At 43.1% G+C, this 25956-nt stretch overlaps 1 protein-coding gene across 1 annotated transcript; it reads left to right on the forward strand.

Annotated features, from left to right (window-relative positions):
• Positions 1-7166: 7166 nt before the first annotated feature.
• LOC129502220 (carbonyl reductase [NADPH] 1-like) lies at positions 7167-17215 on the forward strand. The gene is made up of 3 exons (XM_055313751.1): positions 7167-7581; positions 8119-8226; positions 16523-17215. Exons 1-3 carry the CDS (start codon positions 7293-7295, stop codon positions 17014-17016), a joined length of 891 nt encoding a protein of 296 aa, XP_055169726.1. The 5' UTR covers positions 7167-7292; the 3' UTR covers positions 17017-17215.
• The last annotated feature ends 8741 nt before the right edge of the window (positions 17216-25956 follow it).

The following is a 25956-nucleotide window of genomic DNA, read 5'->3' on the forward strand; positions in this document are numbered from 1 at the left end:
TGTGCATTTGTGCAGATTGTTTCATGAAACCAGCCTGAAACACTAACAAACACTGAACTAGGTCAAGAGAAAGGACAGTTAAACTCAACCTTGATAAACATCAGTGAAAGAGTCAGATAATAAGTATTTCCTTATTTGCAGGCCATTGGTCTCTGTTGGACCTACTCAAATCTGCTGTTATAGCTGAACCCCACCATGGGTGATGTATAAACCCATGAACTGGGCTGGATTTCCTTGCCAGCATACTTTACCACTTTCTACTTTGACATGGACAACCCCATGAATGTTAGATATCTCCTCTGGACTCTATAAATATCAAATTCACTGGGTAAAAAAGCAATTGTCCAGTGCGAAATGGGAGTGGGTGCTTATGACACATCCATAAGACTATCTGAGTCAGGGGCACCTGGGTGGTCAGTGGTGCCTTTGGCTCAGGTCGTGATCCCTGAGTCCTGGGATGTGGTCTTGTATCAGGTTCCCTGCAGAGAGCCTGCTTCTCCCTCTGCCTATGTCTCTACCTCTCTGTGTGTGTGTGTGTGTGTGTGTAACTAATGAACAAATAAATAAAAATCTCCTTTAAAAAAACCAACACAAGACTACTTGAGTCAAAGAGGAAAAGTGAATATGGATTGGTATCAATGGATATGAAAGAATTATTGTCAGATCTCCTCAAGGTGAACGTGTAGGGACAAAGGGTCACCGAGCGGTAACATGAACATGGTTCAGCAAACTACCGACAGAAGGTAAACACATACTAATAGTAAAGTTGTCATCATTGTGGAGCCTACCTTGGTGAATACATGAGTGTCCACAATACTTTTCTTTCCTCTTTCCTCTTTGAAAGCTCTCAACACAAACACCTGGGAAACAAAAGGCCCAGGCTCTGCCGCCTTACTGGATGACCTTAAGCAAAATCCTGCATGTGGCTGTATGTCAGTCTCCTCAAGTGTCCAATGGGGGAACCGTCATAGGATTCCTGTGAAGAGGAAGTGAACTCATGCAGGGAGACAGGCTGAATACAGTGATGGTGCTAAGTGTCCTCCACCGTGAGTTCCTGCAGTGGGACCCGAGATATCCATAGCCCCAAAGGGAAACTTCTTCTGCCCCGCCCCAAACCTGGCTCCCCATAGGCTCCGTGAATGCCCACCACCTCCACACCCCCGCCCCCCTCCACCTCCACACAGAAGCATCCAAGTTGTACAGACTCCTCTCCTCTCATGACCATTTTCACTCTTCACCAGGGGTCTTCTACTGTCAGAAATGAAACCTGAAGGCCCATGCAAGAAAGGGTAGGGCCCTTGCTTTAGAAGCTTCTCCCTTTGAAGGGGCTATTAATTTTCTCTCTGTTATTTGGCTTTTCTCATCTAACCTATGAAGAGTTTCAATGTCTAGGACAAAGAAATACCATCTCTCCTTCTAGCTTGAACAGAAAGTCAGTATTGGAAAGATCTTTTTTCCTTGATACTTTAAAAATAACACGTAATTAGGAGCACCTGGGGGTCTCAGTTGGTTAAGTGTCAGACCTTCATTTCAGCTAATTTCATGATATGGGGATTCTAAAATCAAGCTGAGATGGCTCCAGCTCAGTGGAGAATCTGCTTGAGATTATCTCTCACCCAATCCAAATGCCCCTTCCCAGGTCACATTCCTTTTGTCTCTGTCTCTTTCTAAGTAAATAAAGGAATAGAAAAATCATTTTTTAAAAATAGCACCCTGGAGCCCTGGGTGGCTCATAAGTTAAGCCTCTGCATTCAGCTCAGGTCATGAGCTCAGGGTCCTGGTACCAAGCCCAGTGTTGGTTTCCCTGCTACTTGGAGAGCCTGCTTCTCCCTCTACGTCTTTCCATCATTCTGCTCTCGCTCTCTCTCTCACTTCCAAATAAATAAAAGCTTGTTAAATAAATAGATAAAATTTTAAAAAGCACCTATTGTACATAACACTTTAAATGTGTCCTTAAATGAAACAAAAAACTAAGCAATTTAACATACACTGGATAATGTAACCATCAAATGAAACATCCAATAGATACCTTCACCCACAGTGAGCTTCATAAACATCTGCTGCACTGGGGGATCCCTGGAATCACACAGAGGGAGAGCCCTGCCCACAGCCAAGTCTCAGCAAGGACTGAATCTCTACTTCTCCCTCTTGAGTTTCTTCAAAGAAAGTGAGAGGATCTGTGTCCTCAGAAGCACTTCCCTGTGCCAGCAATTTTTACTATTTTTCTAAGTTTTATTTAAATACATGAGTTAAATTTCATTTGCCCACATATAATATAACACCAAGTACTCATCCCATAAACTGCCCTTCTCCAAACTTTTCTTTATTTTTCAAAGTTAGGAGTCTTTCATGGATCATCTTCCTCTCCAATGGTTCCCCATTCAATTTCCCTCCTTCCTTTGCACTCCCTTTCACTATTTTTCATATTCCACATGAGTGACACCATATGAAGATGGTCTTCCTTCAATTGGTTTATTTCCCTCAGCGTAATACCCTCCAGTTCCACCCAAGTTGAAGCAAATGATAGATATTTGTCACTTCTGATGGCTGAGTAATATTCCATTGTATACATAGACTATATCTTCTGGACTACTAGTATGTTGAACAGCAGTGGTGAGCACAGACTTCTCTGTCTTGTTCCTCATCCTAGGGTAAAGGATCTAGTTTTCCCCCATTGACAATATTTGCTGGGGGCTTTTATTCATGGCTTTTATTATATTGTGAAATATTCCCTCATCCCTACACTTTGAAGAGTTTTAATCAGGAAGGGATGCTCTATTTTCTCAAATGCTTTCTCTGCATCCAGAGGTCATATCGTTCTTGGCTTTTCTTTTATTGACGTGGTCTATCACGTCGATTGTCTTATGAATGTTGAACCTCCCTTGCATCCCAGAAATAAATCCCACTTGGTCGTGGTGAATAGTCCTCTTAATGTACTGTTGGATCCTATTGGCTAGTATCTCGGTGAGTATTTTTGCATCCATTTTCATCAGGGATATTGATCTCTAATTCTCCTTTTTGGTGGGGTCTTTGTCTGGTTTTGGGATCAAGGTAATGCTGGCCTCAGAGAACGACTTTGAAAGTATTCCTTCCATTTCTATCTTTGTTTTTGTTTTTTTTTTTAAATTTTTATTTACTTATGATAGTCACAGAGAGAGAGAGAGAGAGAGGCAGAGACACAGGCGGAGGGAGAAGCAGGCTCCATGCACCGGGAGCCCGATGTGGGATTCGATCCCGGGTCTCCAGGATCGCGCCCTGGGCCAAAGGCAGGCGCCAAATCGCTGCGCCACCCAGGGATCCCGCCATTTCTATCTTTCAAACGGCATTAGTGAAATAGGTATTATTTCTTCTTGAAATGTTTGGTAGAATTCCCTGGGAAGCCATCTGGCCCTGGTTTGGTTATGCGTAGGTTTCCAGGAATGCGTCCATTTCCCCAGGCTGCCTAACTTCTTGGCATAGAGTTCTTTGTAATACGTTTTTTAAATCATTTCTATGTCCTTGGTATTGATTATGATCTCTCGTCTATCGATCTTGATTTTATTCAGTTGAATCTTCTCTTTTGGGATGTCTGGGTGGCTCAGCAGTGTGGCGCCTGCCTTTGGTCCAGGGCATGATCCTGGAGTCACAGAATCGAGATCTGCATCGGGTTCCCTGCATGGAGCTTGCTTCTACCTCTGCCTGTGTCTCTGCCTCTCTCTCTCTCTCTCTCTCTCTCTCTCTCTCTCTTTGTCTCTCATGAATAAATAAATAAATAAAATCTTTAAAAAAAAGAATCTTCTCTTTTCCCTTGAATAAGTCTGTGTAGGAATTTATCTATCTTACTATTTCTTTCAAAGATCAAGGTCCTGCTTTCCATCATCCATTCTACAGTCCTTATCATCTATATTTCATTGAGTTCTGTTCAAATTCTTATTATCTCTCTTCTTCTGCTTGGTATAGGCTTTACTTGCTGTTCTTTCTCCACTTCCTGTAAGTGGAAGGCAGCTTGTGTACTTAAGGTTTTTCCAATATTTTGAGCGACACTTTTATGGCAATGTATTTCCGTCTTAGGAATGTCTTGCTGTATCCCAAGGATTTTGAAGACTTGTGCTTTCAGTTTCATTAGTTTCCCTGATTCTTTTTAATTCTTCTCTAATTCCTGGTTGTCCCATTCATCTTTTAGTAGGATGCTCTTTAATCTCCAAGTGTCTGAGTTCCTTCCAAACATCCTATGGTGATTGAGTTCTCATTTCAAAGCATTATGGTCTGAAAATATGCAAAAGATAGTCCCAATTTTAGCTATCAGCTGAGACCTGATTTGTGACCCAGTATGTGGTCTACTCTGGAGGAAGTTCCATGGGCACGTGAGAAGCATGTGTATTCTGTTGCATTAGGATGGAAGGTTCTGTATCTATCCAAGAAGCCCATCTGGTCAGTATGCTTTTTTCAAGAGCCAACAATACTTCTATATTGTATTGTACTACTCCTGGATTGTATCTCTGACATGTTACATAAATACATACCCATTAGGTCTATGGCAGAGAATATTACTTCTGGTTCTTTCATTTGTGCTGAATTCCTCTGTTAGACATTTTGTCCAGTGGAGAAGGGTTAAAGGAGCAAGCAGAGTCAAAAATATCAACCACGACCTAAGTAAAATACACCATAGACAATTCCAAGGAAATCAGGGACGAGAAAATAAAAGAAAGAGAAGAAAAAGAAAAAAAGAAAAAGACCATGACACTGAAAAACAAACATAAAAAAAGTAAAAAATTTAAAAATGGTGGGAAGGATGCGGTTGGGAGACAGAACATAGGCTCAGAGTGGTGATCCTCTTGGTTCCAAATTTATATAAAGCAGCAAAACTTATATAGAGACACACAAGCAACCCCGAAAACAGAAACAAGTTAAAACAGTGGGGCGATTGGAGTGGAAGGAACAATATGACCTCACAGAAAGGACCAACATGGTGTACCACTAGGTCTATATATGAGGTACTAACTTGCACAATTATAAAACAGGGGAATTTTAAAAAAGAAAACCAGAGCTGGGGGCATCACGATGCCCGATTTCAGGTTGTACTACAAAGCTGTGGTCATCAAGACAGTGTGGTACTGGCACAAAACAGACACATAGATCAATGGAACAGAACAGAGAACCCAGAAGTGGACCCTGAACTTTATGGTCAACTAATATTCGATAAAGGAGGAAAGACGATCCACTGGAAGAAAGACAGTCCCTTCAATAAATGGTGCTGGGAAAATTGGACATCCACGTGCAGAAGAATGAAACTAGACCACTCTCTTGCACCAGACACAAAGATAAACTCAAAATGGATGAAAGATCTAAATGTGAGACAAGACTCCATCAAAATCCTAGAGGAGAACACAGGCAACACCCTTTTTGAACTTGGCCACAGTAACTTCTTGCAAGATACATCCACGAAAGCAAAAGAAACAAAAGCAAAAATGAACTATTGGGACTTCATCAAGATAAGAAGCTTTTGCACAGCAAAGGATACAGTCCACAAAACTCAAAGACAACCTACAGAATGGGAGAAGATATTTGCAAATGACGTATCAGATAAAGGGCTAGTTTCCAAGATCTATAAAGAACTTATTAAACTCAACAGCAAAGAAACAAACAATCCAATCATGAAACGGGCAAAAGACATGAAGAGAAATCTCACAGAGGAAGACATAGACATGGCCAACACGCACATGAGAAAATGCTCTGCATCACTGGCCATCAGGGAAATACAAATCAAAACCACAATGAGACACCACCTCACACCAGTGAGAATGGGGAAAATTAACAAGGCAGGAAACAACAAATGTTGGAGAGGATGCGGAGAAAAGGGAACCCTCTTACACTGTTGGTGGGAATGTGAACTGGTGCAGCCACTCTGGAAAACTGTGTGGAGGTTCCTCAAAGAGTGAAAAATAGACCTGCCCTACGACCCAGCAATTGCACTGCTGGGGATTTTCCCCAAAGATACAGATGCAGTGAAACACCGGGACACCTGCACCCCAATTTTTATAGCAGCAATGTCCACAATAGCCAAACTGTGGAAGGAGCCTCGGTGTCCATCGAAAGATGATGGATAGAGAAGATGTGGTCTATGTATACAATGGAATATTCCTCGGCCATTAGAAACGACAAATACCCACCATTTGCTTCAACGTGGGTGGAACTGGAGGGGATTATGCTGAGTGAAGTAAGTCAGTCGGAGAAGGACAAACAGTGTATGTTCTCCTTCATTTGGAGAACATGAATAATAGTGAAAGGGAATATAAGGGAAGGGAGAAGAAATGTGTGGGAAATACCAGAAAGGGAGACAGAACATGAAGACTCCTAACTCTGGGAAACGAACTAGGGGTGGTGGAAGGGGAGGAGGGCGGGGGGTGGGGGTGAGTGGGTGACGGGCACTGAGGGGGACACTTGACGGGATGAGCACTGGGTGTTATTCTGTATGTTGGTAAATTGAACACCAATTAAAAATTAATTTATTAAAAAAATAAAAAATAAAATAATAAAGTTCCCAGTAGTCCGCTGACCCGCTTTCCTGAAGCAGTTTCCCAGGACTCGCTCCTCCGCCTCTTATCATCCTATATATCCCCTCTGATCCTCTTGTCCCCCCTCCTACCTTGTCAGAAGCAATCGCTTTTGTCCCTGCATTGCAGCTGTTCTCTCTTTATATCTCGGACTGAATTCATAGCTGTTCAGGGTGGTTTGAAAGTTATGTAGGTAAGTTTGGGGGACCAGATGAAACAGGAACCCCTACCCTTCCACTATCATGCCTCTAAATCCCTGTGCCAGCAATCTCACTGCATCTTGGAAGAGCCCAACCATTCTCATTTCGTAGAGGAAGGACTCCTTCCCAGCACAGTCTCACTACTTTGTTTCTGTTGAGGTTTTCCCAAAATATTTTAGTTCAACTACCATGATTCTCTAGCTCCCTAGACTGTATCACCAACCACCTCTCTTTTGAGGAACTTGTCAGTCCAGCCTGAACCGTATCTGGGTTCACAAAAGTGACCCTAAGAGGGCAGAGTCCTGTTTGTGTTCAGGGTGTAGCCCCACAGGGGACACACCTCGTACAAGTCATTAGGAAATTTTCCGGAACATTTGGCCCCTCCTTTGATGGAGGGACTGAGGCGGGGCCTTTGGCTCTAGTAGCCACACTGCTTGATAACAGACTCGTTTCTCCTGGCATCTCTGACTGTGGCCAGGGCTCTGCAACACCAGCCCTCCCTGTCGCCCACAGCATCACCCATTCACCACACAGGCTGGTGCTTGCACTCCACGCAACCATGTCATCGGCCCTCCGTGTAGCGGTAGTGACTGGAGCTAACAAGGGCCTTGGCTTCGCCATCACGAGGGACCTGTGCCGGAATTTCCCTGGGGACGTGATACTCACAGCGAGGGATGAGGCGCGGGGCCGGGCAGCTGTGCAGCATCTCAAGGCTGAGGGCCTGAGCCCACGCTTCCACCTGCTGGACATTGACAACCTGCAGAGCATCCGCACCCTGCGTGACTTCCTGTGGGAGGAGTATGGGGGCCTGGACGTGCTGGTCAACAATGCAGGCATCGTCTTCACACGTAAGAACACGGGAACACTTAGAGCAGGGGATCTCCGTTAGGGAACCACACAGAGTGGGTTGGGGATGATGCCTGACCCCCATCACTATGGGGTCTGGAAGGGCTTCCCTGGGGAAGGAGGTCAGACTGCAGGCACAGAGAGACAGAAGCCTCTGGAGGGTCTTATAGCCACAGTGCCTTGGTATTGCCATGGAAAAATCTCAGGGACCTGACCTAGTTTTTTGTTTTTCTCTCAGTTGGGATCTGAGCCATTTGGTGAATACTTAACCTATTTTGTAAGAACAACAAATTGCAAACAGAGGTAAACAGAAATCCCATTGTGCCCACTTCCCTAGCCTCCCCAAATGATGCCAGCTTACACAGCTACACGGCATCAGCACAACCGATAAACCACCTTGAGACCATACAGTCCACGAATCCAGACGTTGCTGGATTTCAATAGAATGAACATGAAAACTAAAAGAATGTACTTGTCATATCCTGGAATCCTCTCAGATGGCTACTATTTATTAATCTTCTCTGCTTCTCCCCTAATAGCTCATGATCCCACACCCCCACATATTCAAGCAGAAGTGACCCTGAAGACAAACTTCTTTGGCACCCGAGATATATGCACAGAACTGCTGCCTCTAGTGAAACCCCAAGGTGAGCCTGATGAGGGGCCCAAGCTGTGCTGTTTCTGGCATGATCCGGCCCCTGAACTCTGGCCTCATCCAGAAGACCCTGGCCCTGCTCAGCCAGGGCCTGGCCTCCTTGCCCGGGAGAGGTGTCCCTCTGCCTCAGGACTCTGACACACTTGCCCTGCAGTCAGCAGTGTCCTCTATCCCTCTACTCTTCCACTAGAGGCACTGACTGTCCTATCCTTCAAGTCTTCATTCAAAACTCTCCTCAGAGAAGCCCTTTGCTTCCTCCATGCCCCTCACAATGCACTTCCCTGGGATTCCTCTCTGGACCCTTTCTCCTCCCTCTCCCTCTCTCTGACAGATTTTATTCAGACCAATGGACTCTGCTATCCAAATGTCTCTGCCCCCCGCCAACATCTGTCACCTGCCTAGAACGTTCCCAGAGCTCCCCACGCACATGCTTCCACACCCAAATCCAGCCCCTCCAGCCCTCAACTCTCTCTCATTTAAACATCTACATTATCACAGCACTTATCATTTTCAAAAACATCCTGCTCACATAGCCCACAATCCACCAATCATGAATAATGTGGTCACTGTGCCCAGCTCCCGATCATCAGGGACCAGGTCTTAAGAGTGGTCCTATGGGTTTTGTCCTCTGCATTTTTCTGCAGGCCTCTCCTCCATCCCAGCTCTACAACGGATACTCAGCTATCATTTCTGGATCATTCCAACTTTCCTAAGAGACCCTACTTCTGAGTCTTTTACTCTGAGGTCATTCTCTGTACCTTCTGGGGGTTCACTGTCTCCCAAAATTCCTTCAGGAGCTCTGAGCATCATTTGTAGGGATCTCTGTCATCAGACCTGCCAAAGACCAGGCCCATGGATTCCCCTTCACTTTCTGCAATGCTCTGCACAAGACAGACTGCCGTCATTCCTTGGTTGTAAACTACTGTAATCCTTACCCCATGTGACTGTGATGGGGGAGCCACCACCCATGTACTACACTAATTAAGATAAGCTGATACTTTTAGAATGATTAGGATATCTCCCTTGAAAGAGTACATGCAAGTACTCTTTCACTCCCCATTCTGCCCCCAATTCCTCTTCTGTCCTGGAAAGTTCTCGTACTTGTTGCAACACTCCCTTCACTGGCATGTGGCAGGGCAGCTCTCAGATGTCACCTGTCTCCTTTACTCACCACAGACCTTGAAGGTGGGATGAATTTACCTGTGCCCCCCACACACATCGTACAGGTGCTCCCCTTAGAAGGCAAAATGCTTCTGCCTGAGTTTGGATCTCACTTACCTCAACAGTGTTGGGTATTGCTGCCTTGTTGGCCTTGGACCAGAATGAGGAGTGAGCGCTCTCCTGGATTTGCTAAGGCAGGTTCTAATCAAACTCTACTGATCTTGCCTCGGGGAAACTAGACTGCATGGACATGGACAGGCAAGCTCTATTCTCCTTGTGAAAGTAGGGTTTTCTTGCCTATTGCAAGAGGAGAGATCTTCCCTTAGGTGGGGGGATGGCAGCCACAGTGTTTCCTGTGACCAAGACTTTACCCTCTTTGGAGATCCTATTTGAGAGAAATCTTAGCTAGGATAACCAAAAGCAAATATTGTCCCTCCTCTCCCATACTGCGAAACTAGGATACAAAGAACAGTCTTGAATGACTTCACCAGATCTCTGTGGTTAAAGAACAAAGTCCAAGGGCCCGTTTCTGCTCTATTGGCTCTGTTTTGTTGGCGTGAAAGAGCAAAAGAGAATTGTGACATTAAAGACATTGAGGCGGGCAGTCCGCGTGGCTCAGTGGTTTCGCAACGCCTTCAGCCCAGGGTGTGATCCTGGAACCCCGGGATCCAGTCCCATGTTGGGCTCCCTGCATGGAGCCTGCTTCTCCCTCTGCCTGTATCTCTCTCTCTCTCTCTCATAAACAAAATCTTTAAAAGAAATACATTGAGGAATAGATGCTGAGTTTTCATATTTGCAATGCCTTCTTCAAAAAGAGTTTTACAGAAATAATTTAGCCACACACACAAAAACAGATAAGAATCTACCCAACCAGGTGGCCACCACCAATCTTAACCAGGCAATTCATATCTAGGCCATGAACATCCTTTCCCACATCCATTGCTTTTCCCTCCCATTCCCTTGAATTCATATTCCTTTATTTGAATGATCCTCTCTTTAAAGTGTTAAACGTCTATTATTCTTTTTTCTCTCTAAATCGATATGTACTTATTTTTTAAAAAAAATAAGGCATATCCAAGTTGAAGGATTTGAGCAAAAGTTTGAAATTTGAAAACTCTTGTTCATCAGATATTAGCTAGGGTATTAGCAGAAAATACAGACTTTTAAGGCTACACTGACCAAGGAAATGTTATAGAAGGGGTCCAAAATCTTCATTTAAGAAGGTTCAGCATAAAAGGTAACTCCCTCTGTCTCTCTCTGTCTCTCTCTTACTCTCTCTCTCTCTCTCTCTCACACACACACACACACACACACACACACTGACATACTGTTGTCCTCAAAAGGATAGGTGGCTAGATGGAATATTTATATATTATCCCCATTCAGAAATGGAAGAATAATGACTCTCAAGATCACAAGCACAGCTGGTTGCAGACTGAGGTCATGTGGCATCTAAACTAATCGTGCTTCGCACTACTCAAGACCTCAAGTATTTGCCACTGGAGCACCTCTCCAAATGAAGCCTTATCCAAAAAGGCAAGACAAACAGAAAATCAAAGGACTCTGCTGATTGGGACCAAGGTCTTCCTCACTGCAGGGCCTCAGGCACCTCATGGAAAACCACTGAAAACCACTGAAAAGGGCACATTTAAAACCCTGAAGTGTTGTGAAAAAAATCCCTTATCACTCCAGACACTTAATACTGCTAACCTTGATATGAGAAAAGGTGAGCCTTCAAGGAAAAGGGATGAATGTTAAACCATAAAAAGTCATGAGAAATGGCTGTGGACTTAGTGCCCGTTGAATAGGCTTGAGAATCAAGGAATGCACTTGAAGTGGTGACCCCGGAGCAGAGGAAGTCTAAAATATCCATCTCACTATGGCTCTGCTTAAGAACACTGAGTTTTGGAGACAGAGATTTCCTAAAAATACATCCCTTGCCACTTGCAGAGTAATGGTCTGGATGAACTGCCCCAGCCCCACCAGTGCAAGAGTCCTTTCTTACCTGAGGGGCTGCTTTTCACAGTGACTCTGAAACACTGAATCCTATTCCTGAAACCAATTCTACGCTAACGTGAAATAAGTTTTTAAAAAGTTTAGTGAGTACTTCTCAAATATATATTACTTACAACCAGTTAAATATTCTTCAGGGGCGTCTGGGTGGCTCAGTAAGTGAAGCTTCTGCCTTCAGCTCAGGTCATGATCCTTGGCTTCTGGGATTAATCCCTGCATGGGGCTCACTGCTCAGCAGGGAGTCTACTCCTCTCTCTCTATGCCCTTCCCCCACTCCTGTTCCTGTTCTCACCCATGCTTGCTTCTTTCTTTCTATCTCTCTTTTTAACTCTCGCTCCAATAGATAAAATCCTCAAAAAAATTATTTTTAAAAATATTACCTGCCTTTTTCACAATTGAAATAATACATATTCATGATTTAAAACTGCAAAACAGAAGTGTGTGCAATAAAGGGCAGGACAAAGGGAAGACAAGGCCCAAGGAAGCCACACGGGGTAACTGGTGTACCAGAAAGGCAGCCATCTGTACTCACAGGGGCTCAGGACCATTTTCTTACACACCTATAGAAACATACCGTTTTACACACTATGTCACACACAGTGTCACACACTCATGCAATCACACTCACATTCACATACAGTCCCTGTCTCTCACACACTCATCCACATCTCACACACTCAAATGCAATCACACACCCTTTGCACAAGGACATTCCGATGGCCCATACACTTCCTAGCCCATATGCCTGCCATGTGTATTCCAGTTCAGAGTCTCTAAAATGACCCTCAAAATCCATGGATACACTTGAAGACAAAAACGTTTACATCAACGTCCTTGCTATGGAAGCTCCACAAGTTCCTGCACCTGTGTTTCCTGTCCTGAGCTGTCAGACCACAAGGATCTACAGTCTCACTCAGTTCCTACGAGGAGCCCCCAAGTGGCCACCCTGCTCCCTTGGGGATGTGCTCAGTGGGTGGACAGGCCTGGGGAACAGGGACTAGCAGAGGCACCCACATTTAGCAGTTTACCTACAAAACCATTCTACTGCCCGTCAGACTTCCTTCATTACACAGGTCAGTATTGTCACAGCTAAACCTACACCCCCTGAGACAGACAACACAGAATAGAAAAGATGTCATCACTTCATTACAAACAGCCTACGGAAATTTAGTAGAGTTTCTCCTTCTGCTGTCAATGCTACAGGTATGTAAGAAAATGGTCCTGAGCCCCTGTGAGTAAAGATGGCTGCCTTTCTGGTACACCAGTTACCCCGTGTGGCTTCCTCGGGCCTTGTCTTCCCTTTGTCCTCCCCTTAATTGCACACACTCCTGTGGTTTTGCACTTTTGAATCACGAATATGTATTATTTCAATTGTGAAAAAGGCAGGGAATATTTTTAAAATAAATTTTTTTTAGGATTTGATCTACTTGAGAGACAAAGTGAGAGAGAGAGAGAGAGAGAGAGAGAAAGAAAGATTGAAAGCATGAGTGAGAACAGGAGCAGGAGCAGGGGGAATGGCATAGGGGGAGAGAGGAGTAGACTCCCTGCTGAGCAGCGAGCCCCATGCAGAGCTTGAGCCCAGAAGCCCAGGATCATGACCTGTGCTGAAGGCAGAAGCTACACCTACTAAGCCACCCAGATGCCCCTTGAAGGAACTTGAACTAGTTGTAAGTAATATATATTTGAGAAGTACTCACTAAACTTTTTAAAAATTTATTTCACGTTAGTGTAGAATTCGTTTCAGGAATAGGATTCCATGTTTCATCAGTTACATATAACAATCAGGGCTCTTCCCAACAATTGCCCTCCTTAATGCCCATCCCTCATTGAGCCCACCTTCTACCGTCCTGCCCTCCAGCAACCCTCAGTTTGCTTCTACAATTAACGGTCTCTTATGCTCTGCCTCCCTCTCTTTTTTCATCTTATTTTATTTTTCCTTTCCTTCCCCTATGTTCATATGTGTCTTAAATTCCACATAGTGAAATCATACGATATTTGTATTTCTCTGGCTGACTCATTTGGTTTAGCATAATACACTCTAGCTCCATCCATGTTGTTGCAAATGGCAGGTTTCCCTTCCTTTTGATAACTGAGCAACATTCCATTATATATGCATATATGTCCCATTCTCTTTATCCATTCATCAATTGATTGACACTTGGGCTGTGTCAGTAATTTTGCTATTGTTAATAGTGCTACTCTAAGCATTGGGGGATACATGTGCCCCTTTGAATCACTATGCCTGTATCGTTTGGATAAATACCCAGTAGTGCTATTGCTGGTTCATAAGGTGGCTCTATTGTTAACATTTTAATGAACCTCCATACAGTTTCCTAGAGTGTCTGCACCAGTTTGCATTCCCAGCAGCAGTGCAAAAGAGGTCACGCCCCTCCCCATCAATGACAACATCTGTGGTCTTATGAGTGGTTAATTTTAGAATTCCATACAGATATGTGGTGGTATCCCATTGTGGTTTTCATTTTTATTTCACTGATGATGAGTGACGTTGAATATCTTTTCGTGTATCTATTAGCCATCTGGATATCTTCTTTGGAAAGTCATCCTTTCACATCTCTGCCTATTCATATAAACATATGTATTTTTGGGGTATGGAGTTTAATAGGGTCTCTCCAGATTTTAGATACTAACCGTTACCAGATATGTCATTTGCAAATATCTTTCCCTGCCCCGTCATTGCATTTAGTTTTTTGCTTGTTTCCTTTGATATGGGGAAGTTTTATCTTGATGAGTTTCCAAAGTTCATGTTTTCTTTTGTTTCCCTTGCCTCAGGAAATATATCTAGTAAGAAGTTGCTATGGCCCAGGTCAGAAAGGTTGCTGCCATCTTTCTCCTCTAGTATTGGACGATTGCGTGTCTCAAATGTACGTCTTTCATCCTTTTTTACTTTATTTTTGTGTATGTTATAAAAAGGTGATCCAGTTTCTGTATGTGGCTGTCCAGGTTTCCCAACACCATTTGTTGAAAAACTCCCTTATTTCCATTGGATTATCTTTTCTGCTTTGTTGAAGATTAGTTGATATAAACTCGTGGGTCCATTTCTGGGTCCTCTATTCTGTTCCATTGATCTGTGTGTCCAGTTTTGTGCCTGTGCCATACTGCTCGATGACTACAGCTTTACAATGAAGTTTGAAGTCCAGAATGCTGATGCCTCCTGCTTTGATTTCCTTTTTTCAGCATTACTTTGGCTATTCGTGATCTTTTCTGGTTCCATGCAAATTTTAGGATTGTTTCTTCTAGCTCTATGAAAAAGCTGGTATTATTTTGATAGGGAAATCATTGAATATGTCGATTCCTTGGGTAGTGCAGACATTTTAACAATATATGTTCTTCCAAACCTGAGCATGAAAGTTTTCCCATTTCTTCTGTCTTCTTTGGTTTCTTCCATAAGTATTCTCTACTTTTCAGCAGTACTCACGAAAACATTTGACAAACAGGTCTCATTAATGTTACACTTAACATGTTCCTGATGAAATAAAGTACCGGAGTAAAAGACCCCTCTCAAAGGCGTTTGTCTTAGAAGACTGATACATGAAGAATATAGTTTCTACAGCTCATTTTCATTCTCTCTAAACACTGCATCATGAGAGTCAGAGTGCCATCCATGCATCATGTCCTCACTGAACTTTTTTGACACTGCCACTCCTATTGGGAGAAAGCTTCGAGTTAAGTGACCATACCTTTCATTCATGAATATATACATTAAAAAGAGAAAGTTTCCTAATTTTATTGAATCCTTGACCGTAGGTATGATGTCATGACCTTTCGATAATACTAAAAAGACCAACTGAAACATAAAAATATAGGTGCCTAGTGGCTCCATCTATGAAGTTGCTGACCCTTGGTATCACCTGACTCAGGTCATGATTTCAGGCTTATGTGACGGAGCCCTGACTTAGGCTCTGCATTCTGCGGGGAGTCTATTTGGGATTCTCTCTATTCCTCTCCCTCTGCCCTTCTCCCACTTGCTAACACCAGCTCATGCACTCTCACTCTCCCTAAATAAATAAATTTTAAATAAATAAATGTAAAAATATGAAATTAATTACTTATAGATGTCTATTAAGTTCATTGTTTAAATACTAACTACATGTTCAGAAAAGAGTTAGTGAGAAATGTGTCAGTGCTTTACACTTCTAACAGCTTTATTGAGATTCACCTATCGTACACTTCACCCATTTCAGGAATCCAACTCAGTAGATTTTAGCAATTGGGCAGTATGTGGAACCATCACTGAGTCAAGATTAGCACATTGTCATCACCCCAACAGTTTCTGGACCCTTATCTATGAGCCCTCTGTTTCCCCATGCCCCCCTGCCCCCAAACAAACACCAATCTACTTTCTGTCCCTACTTTTTTTTTCCCCTGGACATCCCATATATGGAGAGCCTTATAATGAGTAGTCTCTTGTGACTGGCTTCTTTATTTCAATGATGTTATCAAGGTTCATCCATGGTGTAGCATGGACTTCCTTTCTTTTTAGAGCATCTCTTTACAACATGTCACTTTTCCACTGCCCCTTTCCATGACCACACGGCCAGGCATTTTGTCACTGCTCCTAGAGAAAACATCATGCAACTCAGCTCACTGAGGTGAGTTGCTTTTAGCTGGCCACAGCACAGTGAAAAGCAACTTATCCCAACGTAGTCTGTTCACCTTCAAAAGGCCATCTTTAAACTCAGAAGCTGATTGTGAGCTACTAAACACTTGTTCATAGAGCACTGCTCAGGTGACTATAAGAAGGTCTCCAGGCAGTCCCAGAGGGGACCTATGAGGAAAACTGGCTCTCTACCCGTGACGGCAGGGAGTGCCTTCTTACACTGTCCTTGCCATGTTCCTCTATAGGGCACTCTCTCTTCTTTGTGGAACATCTGGGCACCACTCAGTCCCTTTAGATCATTTCTGTCACATCATCTGAGACATTATGGGTAAAACAAGGTTCAAGACTGCAGCATGTCCTTGAGTCGCAGAGGCAGTCTTCATTAACCCTCAGAGCAAACGAGAAATTGTCTCCCAAATGGACAAAATACTAGCAATATTGGTATTCACCATTCTCATGCATGCCATTCTTTGTGACTCTTTGTGTTGTATTTTAGGCAGAGTGGTGAATGTGTCTAGCATAGTGAGCTTTCTAGCACTTAAACAGTGCAGCCCGGAACTGCAACAGAAGTTTACAAGTGAGGCCATCACAGAGGAGGAGCTGGGGATTCTCATGAACAAGTTTGTGGAAGACGTAAAGAATGGAGTGCACGAGAAGGAGGGCTGGCCTGATATCAAAATAGCAGCCTATGGAGTGTCAAAAATGGGTGTCACCGTTCTGTCCAGAATCCATGCCAGGAAACTGAGTGAGCAGAGGAGAGATGACAAGATCCTCCTGAATGCCTGCTGCCCTGGGTGGGTGAGAACAGACATGGGTGGAGCAGATGGCATCAAAAGCCCAGAAGAAGGAGCAGAGACCCCTGTCTACTTAGCCCTTTTGCCCTCAGATGCTGAGGGGCCTCATGGCGAGTTCGTTATGGAAAAGAAGGTTGAACAATGGGGACTCCCCTTTCAGTTCCCTTCATGGTTCCTTACTATAATCTCCTCATGACTGACCAAAAAGACTGCTATCCTGTCAGCAGTATTCTTATAAAAAAATAAAAGAGGGTTGAGGGAATCACTATTCCTCCTGAGGACCCACACCGAATTACCCACTAATTCTGTGATTTTTCTGTGATTTCTTCTGTGATATAGAAGAAAAAAATGGAATTGATGACAAAAATAAATGAACATTACATGCGAATAAACAATTCTAAGTCAATGTGCATTTGTGCAGATTGTTTCATGAAACCAGCCTGAAACACTAACAAACACTGAACTAGGTCAAGAGAAAGGACAGTTAAACTCAACCTTGGTAAACGTCAGTGAAAGAGTCAGATAATAAGTATTTGCTTTTTTGCAGGCCATTGGTCTCTGTTGGACCTACTCAAATCTGCTGTTATAGCTGAACCCCACCATGGGTGATGTATAAACCCATGAACTGGGCTGGATTTCCTTGCCAGCATACTTTACCACTTTCTACTTTGACATGGACAACCCCATGAATGTTAGATATCTCCTCTGGACTCTATAAATATCAAATTCACTGGGTAAAAAAGCAATTGTCCAGTGCGAAATGGGAGTGGGTGCTTATGACACATCCATAAGACTATCTGAGACAGGGGCACCTGGGTGGTCAGTGGTGCCTTTGGCTCAGGTCGTGATCCCTGAGTCCTGGGATGTGGTCTTGTATCAGGTTCCCTGCAGAGAGCCTGCTTCTCCCTCTGCCTATGTCTCTACCTCTCTCTGTGTGTGTGTGTGTGTGTGTGTGTGTGTGTGTAACTAATGAACAAATAAATAAAAATCTCCTTTAAAAAAAACCAACACAAGACTACTTGAGTCAAAGAGGAAAAGTGAATATGGATTGGTATCAATGGGTATGAAAGAATTATTGTCAGATCTCCTCAAGGTGAACGTGTAGGGACAAAGGGTCACCGAGTGGTAACATGAACATGGTTCAGCAAACTACCGACAGAAGGTAAACACATACTAATAGTAAAGTTGTCATCATTGTGGAGCCTACCTTGGTGAATACATGAGTGTCCACAATACTTTTCTTTCCTCTTTCCTCTTTGAAAGCTCTCAACACAAACACCTGGGAAACAAAAGGCCCAGGCTCTGCCGCCTTACTGGATGACCTTAAGCAAAATCCTGCATGTGGCTGTATGTCAGTCTCCTCAAGTGTCCAATGGGGGAACCGTCATAGGATTCCTGTGAAGAGGAAGTGAACTCATGCAGGGAGACAGGCTGAATACAGTGATGGTGCTAAGTGTCCTCCACCGTGAGTTCCTGCAGTGGGACCCGAGATATCCATAGCCCCAAAGGGAAACTTCTTCTGCCCCGCCCCAAACCTGGCTCCCCATAGGCTCCGTGAATGCCCACCACCTCCACACCCCCGCCCCCCTCCACCTCCACACAGAAGCATCCAAGTTGTACAGACTCCTCTCCTCTCATGACCATTTTCACTCTTCACCAGGGGTCTTCTACTGTCAGAAATGAAACCTGAAGGCCCATGCAAGAAAGGGTAGGGTCCATGCTTTAGAAGCTTCTCCCTTTGAAGGGGCTATTAATTTTCTCTCTGTTATTTGGCTTTTCTCATCTAACCTATGAAGAGTTTCAATGTCTAGGACAAAGAAATACCATCTCTCCTTCTAGCTTGAACAGAAAGTCAGTATTGGAAAGATCTTTTTTTCTTGATACTTTAAAAATAACACGTAATTAGGAGCACCTGGGGGTCTCAGTTGGTTAAGTGTCAGACCTTCATTTCAGCTAATTTCATGGTATGGGGATTCTAAATTCAAGCTGAGATGGCTCCAGCTCAGTGGGGAATCTGCTTGAGATTATCTCTCACCCAATCCAAATGCCCCTTCCCAGGTCACATTCCTTTTGTCTCTCTCTTTCTAAGTAAATAAATGAATAGAAAAATCATGTTTTAAAAATAGCACCCTGGAGCCCCTGGGTGGCTCATAAGTTAAGCCTCTGCATTCAGCTCAGGTCATGAGCTCAGGGTCCTGGTACCAAGCCCAGTGTTGGTTTCCCTGCTACTTGGAGAGCCTGCTTCTCCCTCTACGTCTTTCCATCATTCCGCTCTCGCTCTCTCTCTCACTTCCAAATAAATAAAAGCTTGTTAAATAAATAGATAAAATTTTAAAAAGCACCTATTGTACATAACACTTTAAATGTGTCCTTAAATGAAACAAAAAACTAAGCAATTTAACATACACTGGATAATGTAACCATCAAATGAAACATCCAATAGATACCTTCACCCACAGTGAGCTTCATAAACATCTGCTGCACTGGGGGATCCCTGGAATCACACAGAGGGAGAGCCCTGCCCACAGCCAAGTCTCAGCAAGGACTGAATCTCTGCTTCTCCCTCTTGAGTTTCTTCAAAGAAAGTGAGAGGATCTGTGTCCTCAGAAGCACTTCCCCTGTGCCAGCAATTTTTTACTATTTTTTAATTTTTATTTAACTACATGAGTTAAATTTCATTTGCCCACATATAATATAACACCAAGTACTCATCCCATAAACTGCCCTTCTCCAAACTTTTCTTTATTTTTCAAAGTTAGGAGTCTTTCATGGATCATCTTCCTCTCCAATGGTTCCCCATTCAGTTTCCCTCCTTTCCTTTGCACTCCCTTTCACGATTTTTCATATTCCACATGAGTGACACCATATGAAGATGGTCTTCCTTCAATTGGTTTATTTCACTCAGCATAATACCCTCCAGTTCCACCCAAGTTGAAGCAAATGATAGATATTTGTCACTTCTGATGGCTGAGTAATATTCCATTGTATACATAGACTATATCTTCTGGACTACTAGTATGTTGAACAGCAGTGGTGAGCACAGACTTCTCTGTCTTGTTCCTCATCCTAGGGTAAAGGATCTAGTTTTCCCCCATTGACAATATTTGCTGGGGGCTTTTATTCATGGCTTTTATTATATTGTGAAATATTCCCTCATCCCTACACTTTGAAGAGTTTTAATCAGGAAGGGATGCTCTATTTTCTCAAATGCTTTCTCTGCATCCAGAGGTCATATCGTTCTTGGCTTTTCTTTTATTGACGTGGTCTATCACGTCGATTGTCTTATGAATGTTGAACCTCCCTTGCATCCCAGAAATAAATCCCACTTGGTCGTGGTGAATAGTCCTCTTAATGTACTGTTGGATCCTATTGGCTAGTATCTCGGTGAGTATTTTTGCATCCGTTTTCATCAGGGATATTGGTCTGTAATTCTCCTTTTTGGTGGGGTCTTTGTCTGGTTTTGGGATCAAGGTAATGCTGGCCTCAGAGAACGACTTTGAAAGTATTCCTTCCATTTCTATCTTTGTTTTTGTATTTTTTTTAATTTAAAAAAATAATAAATATTTATTATATATATATTTATAAATATAAATTATTATTAATATTAATATAAATTAATTAATATATATTAATTAATATATTATATTATATTAATATATATTAAATTATTTATTTTTTTATTATTTTTATTATTTTAAATTTTTATTTACTTATGATAGTCACAGAGAGAGAGAGAGAGAGAGGCAGAGACACAGGCGGAGGGAGAAGCAGGCTCCATGCACCGGGAGCCCGATGTGGGAGTCGATCCCGGGTCTCCAGGATCGCGCCCTGGGCCAAAGGCAGGCGCCAAATCGCTGCGCCACCCAGGGATCTCGCCATTTCTATCTTTCAAACGGCATTAGTGAAATAGGTATTATTTCTTCTTGAAATGTTTGGTAGAATTCCCTGGGAAGCCATCTGGCCCTGGTTTGGTTATGCGTAGGTTTCCAGGAATGCGTCCATTTCCCCAGGCTGCCTAACTTCTTGGCATAGAGTTCTTTGTAATACGTTTTTAAATCATTTCTATGTCCTTGGTATTGGTTATGATCTCTCGTCTATCGATCTTGATTTTATTCAGTTGAATCTTCTCTTTTGGGATGTCTGGGTGGCTCAGCAGTGTGGCGCCTGCCTTTGGTCCAGGGCATGATCCTGGAGTCACAGAATCGAGATCTGCATCGGGTTCCCTGCATGGAGCTTGCTTCTCCCTCTGCCTGTGTCTCTGCCTCTCTCTCTCTCTCTCTCTCTTTGTCTTCATGAATAAATAAATAAATAAAATCTTTAAAAAAAAGAATCTTCTCTTTTCCCTTGAATAAGTCTGTGTAGGAATTTATCTATCTTACTATTTCTTTCAAAGATCAAGGTCCTGCTTTCCATCATCCATTCTACAGTCCTTATCATCTATATTTCATTGAGTTCTGTTCAAATTCTTATTATCTCTCTTCTTCTGCTTGGTATAGGCTTTACTTGCTGTTCTTTCTCCACTTCCTGTAAGTGGAAGGCAGCTTGTGTACTTAAGGTTTTTCCAATATTTTGAGCGACACTTTTATGGCAATGTATTTCCGTCTTAGGAATGTCTTGCTGTATCCCAAGGATTTTGAAGACTTGTGCTTTCAGTTTCATTAGTTTCCCTGATTCTTTTTAATTCTTCTCTAATTCCTGGTTGTCCCATTCATCTTTTAGTAGGATGCTCTTTAATCTCCAAGTGTCTGAGTTCCTTCCAAACATCCTATGGTGATTGAGTTCTCATTTCAAAGCATTATGGTCTGAAAATATGCAAAAGATAGTCCCAATTTTAGCTATCAGCTGAGACCTGATTTGTGACCCAGTATGTGGTCTACTCTGGAGGAAGTTCCATGGGCACGTGAGAAGCATGTGTATTCTGTTGCATTAGGATGGAAGGTTCTGCATCTATCCATGAAGCCCATCTGGTCAGTATGCTTTTTTCAAGAGCCAACAATACTTCTATATTGTATTGTACTACTCCTGGATTGTATCTCTGACATGTTACATAAATACATACCCATTAGGTCTGTGGCAGAGAATATTACTTCTGGTTCTTTCATTTGTGCTGAATTCTTCTGTTAGCCATTTTGTCCAGTGGAGAAGGGTTAAAGGAGCAAGCAGAGTCAAAAATATCAACCACGACCTAAGTAAAATACACCCTAGACAATTCCAAGGAAATCAGGGACGAGAAAATAAAAGAAAGAGAAGAAAAAGAAAAAAATAAAAAGACCATGACACTGAAAAACAAACATAAAAAAAGTAAAAATTTTAAAAATTTAAAAATGGTGGGAAGGATGCGGTTGGGAGACAGAACATAGGCTCAGAGTGGTGATCCTCTTGGTTCCAAATTTATATAAAGCAGCAAAACTTATATAGAGACACACAAGCAACCCCAAAAACAGAAACAAGTTGAAACAGTGGGGCGATTGGAGTGGAAGGAACAATATGACCTCACAGAAAGGACCAACATGGTGTACCACTAGGTCTATATATGAGGTACTAACTTGCACAATTATAAAACAAAACAAGAGTGATAAAATCCCTGTAACTTATACGTTGAAAAAATTAAATGGAATATGTGGAAAGCAATCCAAAAATGAACAATATATCTAAACATGGAATTGTAAAAATATGAAAATCAAAAGGGAAAAATCTTAAAAATGAAGAGTCGATAAAATATTGTAGTTAAAACAGAAAAAGAGAAAAATATTGGCAATTTTTAAACTGAAAGTTAAATGAATCATAAAGGAAAAAACCTTGGGGGGAAAAAAAACCTCGAGTTCTATATACTCTTTCTCCCAGCCCTGGAGCTTTGTAGTGGTGCTCCATCAGTAAACTGGCTCTCCCCCTGTTCTTCCAGCTGGTCTTCTGGGGAAGGGGCCTGCTGCACTGATAACCAGGTATTTGTGTCTGGGAGGAGATACCCCACCCCTTGCCAAGTGTCCAGAATCCATAAAGCTGTTTGCCCTGAGAGGCCCCCCTTGTTCCCTGGAGGCCTCACCTCTCCCAGGTGAAAGGAGAAACAAGGAATGGCAGCGGCCAGATCTCCAGCCCCAGAGCCAAGAGCTCCCCACATGCACCAAACCCCAGTCTGCACACTGGCCTAGATGCTCCCATGGGCATCCTAGGGGGAAGTGAGCTGCACCAAGGGCAGGGCGCCAAGCTGCAGGAGGGCGGTGCTGTCTCCAGCAGGCCCCAGTTCCGCCTGTCCAGGGTGAATGGAGGACAGCCCACTTCGGCTTCTGCTGGGCTCCTGGGTAAAGAGAGTCTGGTGCCAGCCTTTGTAACCCGGAGGGTTGCAGACCTCCAGCCCTGTACCCTGATCTGACCGTGCTTTGAGGTGAGCTTCCCCACAGGCACCCCTATTCTTACTGGGCCTCCGGGAATATTGAGACTTCACTGCCCCTCCTGTGATGCTGCCCTATGTCCCCACTGAGCACTTTCAGTCAGGGAAGACACTTTCAGGGGCAGATTTCTAAAGTTCCCAGTAGGAACTTTCCTCGACATCTTAAAAGCCATCTACGAAAAGCCCACAGCAAATATCATTCTCAAAGGGGAAGCACTGGGAGCCTTTCCCCTAAGATCAGGAACCAGACAGGGATGTCCACTCTCACCACTGCTATTCAACATAGTATTGGAAGTCCTAGCCTCAGCAATCAGACAACAAAAAGACATTAAAGGCATTCAAAGTGGCAAAGAAGAAGTCAAACTCTCCCTCTTCGCCGATGACATGATACTTTACATAGAAAACCCAAAAGCCTCCACCCCAAGATTGCTAAAACTCATACAGCAACTTGGTAGCGTGGCAGGATACAAAATCAATGCCCAGAAATCAGTGGCATTTCTATACACTAACAATGAGACTGAAGAAAGAGAAATTAAGGAGTCAATCCCATTTACAATTGCACCCAAAAGCATAAGATACCTAGGATTAAACCTAACCAAAGAGGTAAAGGATCTATACCCTAAAAACTATAGAACACTTCTGAAAGAAATTGAGGAAGACACAAGGAGATGGAAAAATATTCCATGCTCATGGATTGGCAGAATTAATATTGTGAAAATGTCAATGTTACCCAGGGCAATTTACACGTTTAATGCAATCCCTATCAAAATACCATGGACTTTCTTCAGAGAGTGAGAACAAATTATTTTAAGATTTGTGTGGAATCAGAAAAGACCCCGAATAGCCAGGGGAATTTTAAAAAAGAAAACCAGAGCTGGGGGCATCACAATGCCCGATTTCAGGTTGTACTACAAAGCTGTGGTCATCAAGACAGTGTGGTACTGGCACAAAAACAGACACATAGATCAATGGAACAGAATAGAGAACCCAGAAGTGGACCCTGAACTTTATGGTCAACTAATATTCGATAAAGGAGGAAAGACGATCCACTGGAAGAAAGACAGTCTCTTCAATAAATGGTGCTGGGAAAATTGGACATCCACGTGCAGAAGAATGAAACTAGACCACTCTCTTGCACCAGACACAAAGATAAACTCAAAATGGATGAAAGATCTAAATGTGAGACAAGATTCCATCAAAATCCTAGAGGAGAACACAGGCAACACCCTTTTTGAACTTGGCCACAGTAACTTCTTGCAAGATACATCCACGAAAGCAAAAGAAACAAAAGCAAAAATGAACTATTGGGACTTCATCAAGATAAGAAGCTTTTGCACAGCAAAGGATACAGTCCACAAAACTCAAAGACAACCTACAGAATGGGAGAAGATATTTGCAAATGACATATCAGATAAAGGGCTAGTTTCCAAGATCTATAAAGAACTTATTAAACTCAACAGCAAAGAAACAAACAATCCAATCATGAAACGGGCAAAAGACATGAAGAGAAATCTCACAGAGGAAGACATAGACATGGCCAACACGCACATGAGAAAATGCTCTGCATCACTGGCCATCAGGGAAATACAAATCAAAACCACAATGAGACACCACCTCACACCAGTGAGAATGGGGAAAATTAACAAGGCAGGAAACCACAAATGTTGGAGAGGATGCGGAGAAAAGGGAACCCTCCTGCACTGTTGGTGGGAATGTGAACTGGTGCAGCCACTCTGGAAAACTGTGTGGAGGTTCCTCAAAGAGTGAAAAATAGACCTGCCCTACGACCCAGCAATTGCACTGCTGGGGATTTTCCCCAAAGATACAGATGCAGTGAAACACCGGGACACCTGCACCCCAATGTTTATAGCAGCAATGTCCACAATAGCCAAACTGTGGAAGGAGCCTCGGTGTCCATCGAAAGATGATGGATAGAGAAGATGTGGTCTATGTATACAATGGAATATTCCTCGGCCATTAGAAACGACAAATACCCACCATTTGCTTCAACGTGGATGGAACTGGAGGGGATTATGCTGAGTGAAGTAAGTCAGTCGGAGAAGGACAAACAGTGTATGTTCTCATTCATTTGGGGAATATGAATAATAGTGAAAGGGAATATAAGGGAAGGGAGAAGAAATGTGTGTGAAATACCAGAAAGGGAGACAGAACATGAAGACTCCTAACTCTGAGAAACGAACTAGGGGTGGTGGAAGGGGAGGAGGGCGGGGGGTGGGGGTGAGTGGGTGACGGGCACTGAGGGGGACACTTGACGGGATGAGCACTGGGTGTTATTCTGTATGTTGGTAAATTGAACACCAATTAAAAATTAATTTATTAAAAAAATAAAAAATAAAAAAAAATAAAGTTCCCAGTAGTCCGCTGACCCGCTTTCCTGAAGCAGTTTTCCAGGACTCGCTCCTCCGCCTCTTATCATCCTATATATCCCCTCTGATCCTCTTGTCCCCCCTCCTACCTTGTCAGAAGCAATCGCTTTTGTCCCTGCATTGCAGCTGTTCTCTCTTTATATCTCGGACTGAATTCATAGCTGTTCAGGGTGGTTTGAAAGTTATGTAGGTAAGTTTGGGGGACCAGATGAAACAGGAACCCCTACCCTTCCACTATCATGCCTCTAAATCCCTGTGCCAGCAATCTCACTGCATCTTGGAAGAGCCCAACCATTCTCATTTCGTAGAGGAAGGACTCCTTCCCAGCACAGTCTCACTACTTTGTTTCTGTTGAGGTTTT

The sequence above is a fragment of the Nyctereutes procyonoides genome, unplaced genomic scaffold (genome assembly GCF_905146905.1).
Source record: "Nyctereutes procyonoides isolate TBG_1078 unplaced genomic scaffold, NYPRO_anot_genome, whole genome shotgun sequence".
NCBI lineage: Eukaryota > Metazoa > Chordata > Mammalia > Carnivora > Canidae > Nyctereutes > Nyctereutes procyonoides.